The following is a 12,345-nucleotide window of genomic DNA, read 5'->3' as shown; positions in this document are numbered from 1 at the left end:
CCTAGGCTCCTTTTCGTGCCCTGACACTGCCCCACACTGCTGGATCTGGGGCTGAGCCCCATCTGCTGCCATTGCAGCTCCCCAGGACCCCTCCACAGTGACACTCCAGCAATGGGCCATTGGGTGTGGACAGAAGTCTTACACCACTGCACAGCCCTGTGTGCTGGGTGTGCAAAGAAAGGTGCCCTGGCACAGGGAGGTCCTCGGGCTGTTCTCACTCTGCTGCCAGGCAGAGGGTCACATGCTGGCCCTCTGTACTCCTGCAAACATTTCCAGAAGGAGATGCCCTCTGACACTGTCCTGAGCGAGGGTGCATGGGGCCAGTGGTGCAAGAGGGGATCCCACTGTGGAGTACTAGTGGGACAGCTTGGAGCTGCAGGGAGCCCCAGACCTTCCATGAGTCTCTCCCCTCCACCGGTGCCTAGAAATGCTGTTTGCTACCAGAGCTCCAGGGCTGCAAAGCAGTGTCTGCCTGCTGGACGCCATCCCCAGATGCTGCCTCCTCTCAGCAACAACAAAACCAGAGCCCCAAGCCCCTTTTCTCCAAGTACCCACCTGGTGGGGAGACCTCCAGTTCAGACCCCCAGAGCACATCCCTCCCGCTCCCTTCCTGGGCAGCACACAGAGCAGGACACCAGAGCTGGAGCACAAATGCAAGAGATTTTATTTCAGAACATTTGACTGCTCGCTGTCGGAGGGCTGGCAGTGTGTTGGGTCCAGCTCTGACCACGGTACACGTCTTAACGGTACTTGGCAGTCAGCACAGTGCCCACGGCGCACAGGAACTTGTCCAGGGAAGCGTGGACCTCTGGGGTCAGGAGAGAGGGCTGGCGGCTGGCCACCACCACCAGGAAGCACTGGCCCAGCAGCTGAAAGGCAAAACCACGTGGTGAGCAAGAGGATGTGGCAAGGGGGTAGCCAAGAGGTGCAGGAGGGAAGCTGGGCTGGTCACCCCTTCCCAGACACTCACTTTGAAGTTGACAGGGTCCACGCGGAGTTTTTGGGCGTGGAGGTCGCTGAGCTTGGAGAGGGCACCAGCAATGTCATCGATGTTGTTGGCAGCTTCGACCAGTGCAGCCGCCACCTTCTTGCCGTGCCCCTTGACCTGAGCAGAGCCCTTTGACAAGTCGAAGTGGGGGAAGTAGGTCTTGGTCTGGGGGTAGGTGGCGAACATCCTGGAGAACAGAGGGGTTCAGAGACAGGTGAGACAGGGACAGGGTGGCACAGGACAGAGACAGCTGCGGATGGGGAAGAGAAGGAGCAGACGCCAGGGAGTCGGGGGTGGAGGGGGTCACGCCGGGGACAGCCACAGTACCTCTCCAGGGTCTCGGCACCATATTCTTCGGCCTGGCCGCCGATTTTGCCGAAAGCGGCCTTGACGTTGGCCTTGTCGTTGGCTGACAGCACCATGATGTCACCTCCCAGTCGGCAGCCCCAGCACGGGTGTCCCCACCGCCCGCCGCCGCCCTTATATGCGGTGCCGGGGCTCCGCCCGGCCCGGGGGTGCTGGAGCCCGGCCAGGCGGGGCCGCCGCCCGTCCTGCCCCGCCCCGCCCCGCTCCGCCCGGGCACGGCACCGGCACCGGCACTGGCACCGCGGGGTCGGACCGGGGTCACGGCCAGGGCTTGTTCCAGAGTGGGTGGGTGGTCTCTGCGCCACGGACACATGCTGACATGACAGCAGGGTTAGGCTTAAGGTTAGGCTTGGGGTTAGGATGAGGTTTAGATGCTGGCATGGGTTGTCGTTAGGGTCTGCACTGGCACTGGCACTGGCACTGGCACTGGCACTGGCACTGGCACTGGCACTGGCACTGGCGGAGGAGCCCATGTGCGTCCCCTGGCATGGGGTGAGACACTGGCTTGGTGCTCCTGCCACAGCCTGGATGGGTTCTGGCAGGTGTTGGGACAGCAGCGTGTGTCCCACATCTCCTCACAGCCCCGTGTGCACCTGCATGTACAGACTGACCATCCAACAGCCTGCACACACCCCGAGCTGCCCCAGGACACGCACTGCCAGCTGACACCTACATGTCCGTGCACACACACGTGTCCCCATACAGCCCTCGGCCATCCCACTGCACTCCCTGCTCTTGTTCCTCAGGACACCCCACACCAGTGTACCCCACACCAGTGTACCCCATACCACCCCACTGTGTGCCCTCTTCCCCCGCTCCCTGACCCACAGTCACGTCTGTTCGCTGACAGAGCCCGGAGCTCCCCTGCCGCAGCCCCCTCTCCTGCACGGTCCTGGTGCTGTGGGCACTGGGGGACGCCGACTTCTGGGCAGGGAGGACACTGGGCAGAGCCACAGGATCAGCACTGGGCACTGAGGGACCACAGTGGTCTGTGGTGAGCCCTGTGTGCTCCAAATGAGGAGATGGAGGTGAGGAATGTTACAAGGGCAGGGAAGAGAAGGGTGGTGAGGAAGACAAGGAGGGTGAGGGGGCTTGCAGAGCTCACAGCAAGTTCGGCAGGTGGCGCAGACCAGCAGTGACAGTTCACACCCATGTTTCCTCTGTGGCTGAAGTTCTTATCATTTGTGTTTGGGGGAGATTAACTCGGTCTGGCACCACTTCAGAGTGGGGAGGGAGGGCTGGGGGGGCTGATTTTCTGGGAAGCAGCAGCAGGGCAGTGTATGCTGCATGTGTGTGTGCATGGGGGGGGGGAGGCTGCCAAGGCAGCAGAGCCCTTCAAAGTGGTGGCACAAAACCAAATGGGTGGCACAAAAACAAATGGGTGGCACAAAAATAAATGGGTGTGAATGCACATGAGCACACTGGGATATGCTTGAGGATGGAGCATAAGCATTCTGGGTTCACCTTCAGGAGCAGGGGCTGCCATGACCAGGGACTGTCAGGCCTGCCTGTGAGCAGGCAGCATCCCTGCATTGCCCCTACCTGCCTCCTACTTGCACCTTGACACTCAGGCACCTCTCTCCTGCAGGATCTCATCTCCCCTCTCTGGTGTCATAGCACAGAGCAAATCCAGGGCTAGTTTAGTATCTCATAGCCTGCCACCTGTGATCACTGATTTTTTTTAAAATTCAGGCTCCAAAGTCCTGAAACAGTGTCCCTATACTGGACTGCAGATTTGCCCATCCCATTTCTACTCTGCCCAGTCCCAGGGGAAGAGCAGACACCTGGGGCAAGTGTGGAGGTTCTTCCCTGGAAGCTGACTGGAATTTGTGGCTCAGGATCTTGAGTCCCAGAACAGTTTTTCTGCTTAATGGTCTGCGGTGGACTATTTTTACTCCTTGAATTCTCAGATTACTTCTGGAGCTCATGCAAGCACTTAGCTCCCACAGCTCCCCTAGTAAACTCCTAAAAAGCCATCTTGATAGATGGAAACAGGCAGGGTTTTTCCCACACCCCCATCACCTCCTCAAGAATCCTTCAAGGGAATGCAAGGATCACATTTGTCTTGGTGCAGCATTTGCCCTGCTCCCTGGAGGGATGCAGGCATAGCTTCATTCCCTGGGTCCTGCTATCAGCTGCATCCTGTGCTGGGGAGGGCTGGAAGCAAGCAGGACCCTGGGGGACACCCAGGGAGCCCAGGGTGGTGCTGCTCTTCCCATAGCACATCCATCACACCCGCAGCCCCCTCCCTGCGGCAGGAGCACTGCCACACTCCAGCCCACCCCATCTCCCGGCCCCGGCACAAAGGACGCATTGCTGCAGCAAAAGTCTTTTTTTTATTGATGGTACACGGGCACGGCTGACAGCTCATCTGTACTTCTCAGCCAGCACAGAGGCCACGGCCGACATGAACTTGTCGACGGCAGAGTGCACCTCGGGGCTGTACTCCTTACCCAGGCGGGTGGCCAGCGTCACCTGCAAGCACTGCGACAGGAACTGCAAGGAAAAACCAGGCTTAGCACCGCCACTACAGCCCCCATGTCCCCAGCCCAGCCCCTGTCCCACACTCTCTGTACCCCATCCTCTGCCCCCCACCCTGATCCCCTTCCCCCATCCCCTGCCTCCCATCCTGATCCCTGTCCCCCATTCCCTGTCTCTCAGTCTCTGTTCCCCATCTCCTGTTCCCTTCCCTCCCATTCTGATCCCTGTCCCCCATTCCCTGTCCTGCATTCTCCATTCCCTATCCCTTGTTCCCTGTCCCCCCATTCTGATCCCTGTCCCCCATTCCCTGTCCTGCAGTCTCCATTCCCTATCCCTTGTTCCCTGTCCCCCATTCTGATCTCTGTCCCTCTGTCCCCCTGATCCCACTCTGTCCCCATCCCTCTGCCTGCCTTGAAGTTGACGGGGTCCACACGCAGGTTGTAGGCGTGCAGGTTGCTGAGCTCAGACAGAGCCTGGCTGAGGTTGTCCAGGTTCTTGATGGCATTGCCCAGGGCAGCCACCACTTTCTTGCCGTGGCCACGGATCTGGTCAGAGCCTTGTGACAGGTCGAAGTGGGGGAAGTAGGTCTTGGTTGGGGGGTAGGAGTGGAACATCCTGGGGGAATGGGACAGTCAGTGGTGCTGATCCTAACCAGACCCACCACACTGGCCCCTCTGTTGGGGTCCCATGCCCTCGTCCCCCTCTCCCAAGGTGTCCCCAGGTCTGTACCTCCACAGGGCCTCGGCTCCGATCTCCTCCTCGGCGCCGCCCAGCTTTCCCCAGGTCTGCTGGATCAGCTTCTTGTCCTCGGCAGTGAGCACCATGGTGGCGGCTGAAGAGTGGGCAGTGGTTGGTGGCAGCAGCACCGGCAGGACGCCTTTTATAGCTGCTGGCACCTCCACCCAGCCTTATCTTATCACACGGAGGGGCGAGGGGATGGCCGGCCCTGGGAGCGGCTGCGGCACAGCCTGGGGGGCCCCGGGTGGCCCAGGGGGCCCTGCCCTAAGGAGGCCCCTGGGGGCCCAGCTGCCTGTCCAGCCCACCTGCAGCCCAACACCAGAATGGGGCAGGGGGCAGCACCTCACCAGGCTGCCCCATGGACAGCAGCAACCCTGGATATGTCCCACGGGGGCCACAGCCTTGTCCATTCTGGCTGTATGTCCTCAAACCTTTTGTTGTGATCCATCATTCCCCACGGATGGGCCAGAGTCCTCCTTGGCTCTGAGGGTGTTGAAGGAGGTCCCACAAGTGTTCCATGTCCCCTCCAGACTTCGGCACATCCAGCCCCTCTCTGCCCCAAGAGCACCATGGCCTCTGAATAGGAGCCATGGACAAGCCCTCCCAGAGAAACCCAGGCAGGAAACAACCTCCTCTTTGAGTCCATGGTCAGCCCAGAGTCCATCCTGTGATGCTTGTCAGTCCTGGACTCCTTCCCTTCTTCCCACCCCAATGTGTGCTCCTGCCTCTCCCCATAAATGCTGGGAAATCCCGCAGGGCACACGGTCATACAGTAAAAGAATTCTGCAACAATGAAACTGTTAATGTTGGAAAAGGTGTCTAGGATCATCGAGCCCAACCATTTCCCCAATTGCCAAGGCCAGGACTAAACCTGGTCCCCAGGAGCCACATCTGCTAAATCCAGGGACAGGGATTACACCACTGCCCTGGACAGCCTGTGCCAGTGCCTGACAATGCTTTCAGTGAAGAAATTTTTCTTAATATCCAACCTAAGCCTCTCCTGGAACCACTTGAGGCCATTTCCTCTGACTCTCACATCCTTCTCTCAGCCTCTGCAGGAAGGGGTTGGTGAAAATACGGGGTAAGGGACACACAAGATGCTGAACTAGCACAAAAGTAATGGATTTAAATCTCCAGGTTACCTGACATCCATGGATGCAGAATGCTTTAAAAGCTGCTGTGGTGACATGTTAGAGCCATTTGGTGGCCTGGGAGCTCTCACATCACCTTTCTCCCCCTCGTACAAACACAGTCCCCAAATTCCATGGATGAGATGAGGACTGCCACTTGCAGTGCTGGCTCAGGCTGGCCATCAGAGCAGGCTGAGAGCTTTGCACCTACTGTTTCATGCCAGAAGTCTCTGAGAAAGGAGCTGACATGGTGCTGTGCTTCAGGATTTTTGGCCAAACTGACCCTGGTAATATCTGGCTGATATTCCAGATTTTGTTGAGCAGCATTTGCACTGTCTCTGCTTCTCACTCTGCCCCCACCCAGAGGATAGATTTTGAGGTGCTGGGAGAGGACACAGCCAGGCAGATAAGCCCAACTAATCAAAGAGGTATTTCATACCATATAACACTGTGCCCAGCAATCAAAGGGATAAGAAGGGGTTTGAGGGAGTTTTAGGGGGGTTATCCATGGTTTTTGCTCATGAACTGGCTGAACATCAGCCTACCCACTGGATATGGTGAGTGATTGCCTTTCTATCCCCTGTTTTGTGTTCATCCATGTGCTTACACTTAGACTTCACTTACTAAACAATTATTTCTATTTGTTTATTTGATCTTGACCCCCAATTTTTCTTGCTTTTATCTTCCTTTGCCCTTTACCTCATCCCATTTTGGCAAGGGGAGGTGAGTGGGCAGCTGGGATGCAGTGGCTGCACAGTGGGGTTAACTCACAGAAGAAAAACATGAGATGCCACGTCTATACCCCACGGGGAGAGGCATGAGAGGACAGTGCCCTGCATTGCAATGCAGGTTTGGTTCCCAGCAGGCTGGGATGGGTTTTGAATAGGTCAAGCAAAAAGCCTGGGTCCATTCAATGTTCTAGCAGGGTAAAAGACTCTTTCCTGGTCAGCCTGGAAACAGGTTGTGGTGGATACACCTTGGTGAGCAGCTGCAGTCACAGGACTCCAGCCTGTTCTGGGCTTCTGCTCACTGCTATGTTGCTCCCATTGAATGTTATGTTATCACCAGTGAATTGGCACATGAATTAGTAGGAGTTCATTAGTATATGAATGAGTTCATGAGTTTATAAAGTTTAATATTTCCCCTCCATACTGTGTAGACATTTCAGAACACCCCTGCCTGAACAGTCAGGTATGGGCAGAGCACATCAGGATGAAAACACAGAGACCATAGCTCACATTTGAATTGTTTATTGGGTTTTGCAGATGACTGAGCCCCTGCAGCGGGGATTTAAAGAGGGTGATACCCCAGAGCCTTGCAGCAGGGCTGGGCTGTGGATGGGCCTCCCTCACCCTCTGTTGGGGTAATTTATCTGTACTTCTCTGTCAGAACAGAGGAAACACTGGACAGGAACTTGTCCCACGCAGCATGAACTTCTGGGCTGAAGTCATTGGGATAGTGAGCAGCCATGGAGCACAGGATACAGTGGGAAAGCAGCTGTAAGGGAAAGCAGCATGAAATCCATCACAAGGAGAACCAGGTATCAGTGTAGGGGTCTGCAATGGACCTTGAGCCCAGTGTGCTTAGGGATGACAACTATGTGTCCCAGCCAGGCAGTGTTGCTGCCTGAGCTGTGAGTGAAGAAGTACAGTTGTCTTTTGTGTAGGGCAAAAGGCATTTTTTTTGGTGCTTGATCCCACTCCCTCTTCCATGTGCCTCTTCCTTCCTCAAGTGCAACAAAGTGGGACTGTTTATAATTTATTAAAACTTTGTTAAAGACAGGTGATGTGGCTTGATGTGTGAGGCAGATTCATGATTTACAGCAAAAGTAGCAGAGATTTGAGTCTGTCTAACACAAATCACCCAAGTAGTTCTTTGCCTGCACTGGACCAGAACTTCCATTAAAAAACCCAACCTCAGGTTAAAAATCATGAGAAACAGACTGTGCAGCACAGTCAGGGATCAAGCTGCCATTAGCCCACATGACCTGTGGTCTCTAACTTTGTAATGGCAGTTTGCACCCCTGAAGAGCCCTGTGCTTGCTCACCTTGAAGTTCACGGGGTCCACCCTGAGGATGTAAGCGTGCAGCTCGCTGAGCTTGGCCAGAGCCCGTCGGATGTCATCGATGTTCTTCACAGCTTCCCCGATGGCACTCATGACCTTGGAGCCATGGCCACGGAGCTGAGCTGAGCCTTGGCTCAGATCGAAGTGAGGGAAGTAGGTTTTTGTCTGGGGATAGCTGAAGAAAAGCCTGGAGGAGAACATGAAGAAGAAGGTCAGCAGTAGAAATGGTAGGAGGTAGTAAAACTCAGAACAAGTGTAAAACTTCTGCAGCACATGCAGGTTTGACAGCAGGTTTATCTGCACATACTAGAGAAGAATTAAGTGTTAAAAATTATTTAAAACTTACTGTAGTTTTGGGTTTGGTTTGGTCTGGTTTGGTTTGGTTTGGTTTGATTTGGTTTGTAATAAATAAAAGCCCCAATTTGTCAGCAAATTACCTATATTATGTTATAACCAAGTATCCAGGACCTTAGAACTAAAATGAACAAACCAGAATTTATATGAATGGTACTCAGAATCCTGAAAGGAGAATTACAATATTTTATACTACACTGTAAAGAACATTTAAATAATTTCGAATAACATAAGAATTTCTGATAATTTCAAGATCCTTTTTTGCCAGCTTGCTTAAATGGTATGGACTTTGAATTATTGTGCTATGCTTTATGCAGGGGGTCCAGCTGTCCAGTTTGTTACTTACAGCTGGAGAAATAAAACCTGAGCATCCAGTGAATTTAGTGGATAGTTATTCTCTTAGTACTCTTAAATACTCTTTCTCTTTTAAAACTGTAAGAGAAAGTGTATCACTTGTACAATAAACCACTTCAAGTTTATCCCCTAACAGTGATAATGGTGTTTAGGACACTGAGTATGAATGACTTTGAATTCCTCACCAGTGCTTCTGGCTATGAGTTCTTCTTTATGGCTATAGGGAAGGAAAAAAACTATTAAATTGTTTAAAAAACCATGGTTTACTGCTAGATTGTGAAGCATGTAATAGCACAGATATAAGTCCTGAAGATTACATATCAAACAGCACAACTCTTCATCAAGTCTCCCTGGTCCCAGCCTGCTCTCACTCACCCAAGTTCCACATGAGATACATCCCAATAGCAAAGCCCTCTTTGGAGGCCTGCTGGGGCCTTACCTCTCCAGTGATTCTGCCCCAATGGCATCAGCTTGGGCAGCCACCTTGGCCCAGATGGTGACCACGGCGGCTTTGTCGGCTTGGGTCAGCGTCATTGTGCAGGAGGTGCTGGCTCTGTCCCCTTGCAGTGACCGCTCACAGCAGGTTTGGACTCAGCACCATGGCAGCCCTGGTTATAAAGGGGAAGGGGGGAGCAGAGCTTGGTGCCTGTCCACACTCATTGGTCACTCCAGAGGGCCCCTCATGGGCTGGGGGACGCTTATCTCCCGAGAAGCAATGGCTACTCTGGCAAGGGTCAGCACAATGCCCTCCTCGCCTGCCGGCCTTATCAGCCTCTTGCTTCTTTAACTAATGGCTGTGTGGTCCAAAGAAATTGTCTGGACACGTGTGAACACACGAACAGAGATAATGCTGCAAAAGTCCATTGATGAAGCATTAGGACACATCTGTAAGCTGAGGAGCATGTGGACTCCGGCATACTAAGGAGTCTGGAGAGGAATCTGCATTTCCTCCCTTGGTTCACAGATGTGAACACAAGACTCTGGGCCTTTCTGACCCAGCCACTTCCAGTATATGTGGCTGCACCCTGTGCAATATTTCACACAAAATGTCTTTAGGTAGTGGTAGAGACACGCTGGGAGATCTGTAGTGCAGTTCAGAGGAGAAATTAAATCCTGATTTTTTAAAAATGCAGATTTTGTCATTTGCTTCAGGACTTCACTTTGCCAGTCTCTTACAAAGAATTAGGGACTCACTTTGCAATTGCTGCCTGCAACAGTACTGGTAGTAAGGATTACTTTGGATACAGGAATAGAGAGTTTGTGAAGCTGAGTATGGTGCTAGAAAAAAGCATGTGTGTGAGAAAGCTCAGTCAGATTTCTTTTTTGTAATCCTCAGACTGCACACCTTTGATTTCTAACTGTGTGATCTTACTGTTAATTGTCCCCTGCACTGTAAAATAGCCCTCAGCACTCCAGTTAGTGTTAGACACCAGTTGTGTTATGTGTTGGACAAGCACAGGAGCTCCTGGTCCCACAAGAGATGGCTGGTACCATCAGGGCATGGGCCCTGGATGGGTGAAGGACCAAATACGCAAAATGAAGACCAGCACAGGTCTGTAATCACAGATAAGTGGGCAAAGTGTCAAAGAAATACCCTACTGGAGATGGTTGCTGCAGAACCTCTGGGAGTAAATATCCTGCCAGCCCATAAAGCAGAGGTAAATCTCTTTGGCATGCTGATAAACTACAGCAGCCTCAGACATCACCACAGAGAGCTGGCAGCTGCGCACAGAGCACTGGCTGGCACAGTCAGAGGGGTCAGATAGTGGGAATGGGTCTCTCCCCTCTGGGTAGACTCCACAGCCTGGAGGATTTGATCCATACACTACAAAGAGACACCACTTTTCTGGAGCTGTGTCTCTGCCACTGCATTCTGGGCTCAGGTGGGAATGAACCAGTAGGTTCAGAAGGGTCAGAACCAGGGATGGGATCAGACAGCAACTTCTGTGTCTTCTGGTGTTCCCACTTTGCTGGGGCAAGTGGCACTTGCAGAAGGGCTCTGACCCACACCTTGTACAGGGCTGGATTTGGGGATCTTGAATAATCATCCCCTCTGTGGAGGCCAACAACTCCTCTGGGATTTAATTTGAGATTGTGTTCAGTGCCACAGCTCCTCCTCAGTCTTCCTGACCACAGGCTGGGTAATTCACTCATTTTAAGAGGGGATATAAAAGCCTCAGAACTCATCTGAGACCTGAGGAGGACAATTGCTTTACCATAGGGAATATTATCAGGGGGCTCTTTGTATACCTTCCCTTTGATAGTGCTGTACACATCCCCTGAAAATCCAGAGCTCACTCTGGCTACACAGATTGAGAGCAGTACTGTCTCCAGTTCAAAGTGCCACTGACAGCATAGACAAAGCCAGGGCACGAACAAGGTGGTATCCAGTTTATAAATTTAAATGGATGGTTGTGCCGAGAGAGGCTGTATTCATCATCCCTTGCTACACACATTTCCAAAACTTGAAGTTTTCCCATTGAAAATTTACTTTGAAAATATAGATGCTGTGGTGAAATATCCATTTACATAATGTTTTTGTCTCCTCCCCAAAGCACTGCCTCTTACCAGCCCTGCATGGCAGGGCTCCAAGCTCTCCTCAGTGAGAGTGCTTTTAATCAGGGGTTACTCAACCAAGCTGTGACCCAGATAAACACAGGGATAAGGCACATTCCATCAGGACTCCTTCCTATTCTGTGTAACCTGGGCATTATTCCTCTGTGACTGCAGGATTAAGGTTTGTGTGCACACAGAGTGATGTCTGCACAGGAGGATGCATCATCACCGAAAGGAATTTGAATTCCTTTTCTGGGAGTTACTCCTGCACTTTCAAAAAAGCCAGAGCAGCCAAAGGGTGACAGTGGTTTGCTAGGAGTTCATTGCTCACTCAGGATCAGGGCTGTGCTGGGGATTGTTGTGGGAACTCCTCAGGAACAAGCCTGGTGGGAGAGGTCTGATCCTCAACACAACGTGATGTGGCAAATGACTGTCTCTCAGCCAAATTCCTCATTCCAGTGCTCCAGCTACCCATGGGGTAGTGACACAAGGGGGTTCTGGCCTCAGGAATGCAAAGAGCTGGACAACAAGATTGCTGCTGTTCCTATGTCACAGGGCCAGTAGCAGAAATGTCCTCTGTGGAACCCTACTAAACCTGCCTTCCTCTCCTCCTGCTGCTTCTCATGATGATCCACAGCTCCACTGCAGAGTGTCCACCCTTGGGCAGGTCATGAATCTTTGTCAGGAAGTCACCAAAGGGAATTTTTTTTTTTAATTAATGCAGGTCTTTAAAATCCGAGATCTGTTCCAAAAGCTGGCTACCAGAGTTTCTCATTTTAAACAGCAGAAGCAAGCAACAGACGTGTTAGCTAATTATTAAAGTGGGATTCTAATTTCTGACAGCCCTGACTGCAAATTCAATTGAATGGCATCACTATGAGATCAGGGATAACTTTCCCCACGGGTCTGTATTATCCACAGGAATTGCCTTCCTCTCAAGGAGAATGCTGTGGATAAGAGGACACATATATCTGCTCTAACTCTGAAATATTCAAGGCATATTAAATTTTGAAAGTCTGAAAAGTGTAGTCTAAATCCTGGCTTTACTCTTTAATTTCCTACCAAGGTTTGAAAAGCTTGCAACCATTGCTTTAAATGACAAGGCTAACTACAACTAAATGCCCAAGAGCTGGGAATGACAGATAGGCCTATAATTTATTATTTAAGAAAGCAAAATTATATTTTGAAATTTTAACGTGACAGCCCAGTGCTGGTGTACAGGGAATGCTCTGCTGTGATAACATGACTGGTCTTTAATCACCCCAGGACAACTCTCTCCCCTCAGCATTGCCTTCTCTTGCTCAATTATTATC

The 12,345-nt window shown here is 52.1% G+C and overlaps 3 protein-coding genes across 3 annotated transcripts; all 3 read right to left on the bottom strand.

The window, feature by feature from the left end:
- Positions 1–641: 641 nt before the first annotated feature.
- On the bottom strand, positions 642–1,500 carry LOC130259289 (hemoglobin subunit alpha-A). The gene is made up of 3 exons (XM_056503428.1): positions 1,316–1,500; positions 971–1,175; positions 642–869 (listed from the first exon to the last, which is right to left on the bottom strand). Exons 1-3 carry the CDS (start codon positions 1,408–1,410, stop codon positions 741–743), a joined length of 429 nt encoding a protein of 142 aa, XP_056359403.1. The 5' UTR covers positions 1,411–1,500; the 3' UTR covers positions 642–740.
- Positions 1,501–3,671: 2,171 nt separating this feature from the next.
- LOC130259346 (hemoglobin subunit alpha-D) lies at positions 3,672–4,810 on the bottom strand. The gene is made up of 3 exons (XM_056503566.1): positions 4,565–4,810; positions 4,246–4,450; positions 3,672–3,850 (listed from the first exon to the last, which is right to left on the bottom strand). The coding sequence occupies exons 1-3, from the start codon at positions 4,657–4,659 to the stop codon at positions 3,722–3,724; spliced, it is 429 nt and encodes a 142-aa protein (XP_056359541.1). The 5' UTR covers positions 4,660–4,810; the 3' UTR covers positions 3,672–3,721.
- Positions 4,811–6,967: 2,157 nt separating this feature from the next.
- On the bottom strand, positions 6,968–11,213 carry LOC130259140 (hemoglobin subunit pi). Its single transcript, XM_056503139.1, has 3 exons — positions 8,916–11,213; positions 7,751–7,955; positions 6,968–7,200 (listed from the first exon to the last, which is right to left on the bottom strand). The coding sequence occupies exons 1-3, from the start codon at positions 9,008–9,010 to the stop codon at positions 7,072–7,074; spliced, it is 429 nt and encodes a 142-aa protein (XP_056359114.1). The 5' UTR covers positions 9,011–11,213; the 3' UTR covers positions 6,968–7,071.
- Between the last annotated feature and the right edge of the window lie 1,132 nt (positions 11,214–12,345).

This window comes from Oenanthe melanoleuca, chromosome 14 (assembly GCF_029582105.1).
Source record: "Oenanthe melanoleuca isolate GR-GAL-2019-014 chromosome 14, OMel1.0, whole genome shotgun sequence".
NCBI classification, from domain to species: domain Eukaryota; kingdom Metazoa; phylum Chordata; class Aves; order Passeriformes; family Muscicapidae; genus Oenanthe; species Oenanthe melanoleuca.
The sequence above is the reverse complement of the archived record's forward strand: the minus strand, read 5'-3'. Positions and strand labels throughout refer to the sequence as shown.

Bases quoted from the DNA above. Each gene is read 5' to 3' on its own strand.
- LOC130259289 (XM_056503428.1), bottom strand. From the start codon at position 1,410: ATGGTGCTGTCAGCCAACGACAAGGCCAACGTCAAGGCCGCTTTCGGC. The intron at 1,176-1,315 runs GTACTGTGGCTG...TCTGTTCTCCAG, and splicing joins GGTGCCGAGACCCTGGAGAG to GATGTTCGCCACCTACCCCC. The intron at 870-970 runs GTGAGTGTCTGG...TTTGCCTTTCAG, and splicing joins TGGACCCTGTCAACTTCAAA to CTGCTGGGCCAGTGCTTCCT.
- LOC130259346 (XM_056503566.1), bottom strand. From the start codon at position 4,659: ATGGTGCTCACTGCCGAGGACAAGAAGCTGATCCAGCAGACCTGGGGA. The intron at 4,451-4,564 runs GTACAGACCTGG...CCATTCCCCCAG, and splicing joins GGAGCCGAGGCCCTGTGGAG to GATGTTCCACTCCTACCCCC. The intron at 3,851-4,245 runs GCAGGCAGAGGG...TTTTCCTTGCAG, and splicing joins TGGACCCCGTCAACTTCAAG to TTCCTGTCGCAGTGCTTGCA.
- LOC130259140 (XM_056503139.1), bottom strand. From the start codon at position 9,010: ATGACGCTGACCCAAGCCGACAAAGCCGCCGTGGTCACCATCTGGGCC. The intron at 7,956-8,915 runs GTAAGGCCCCAG...GTTCTCCTCCAG, and splicing joins GGGGCAGAATCACTGGAGAG to GCTTTTCTTCAGCTATCCCC. The intron at 7,201-7,750 runs GTGAGCAAGCAC...TTTCCCTTACAG, and splicing joins TGGACCCCGTGAACTTCAAG to CTGCTTTCCCACTGTATCCT.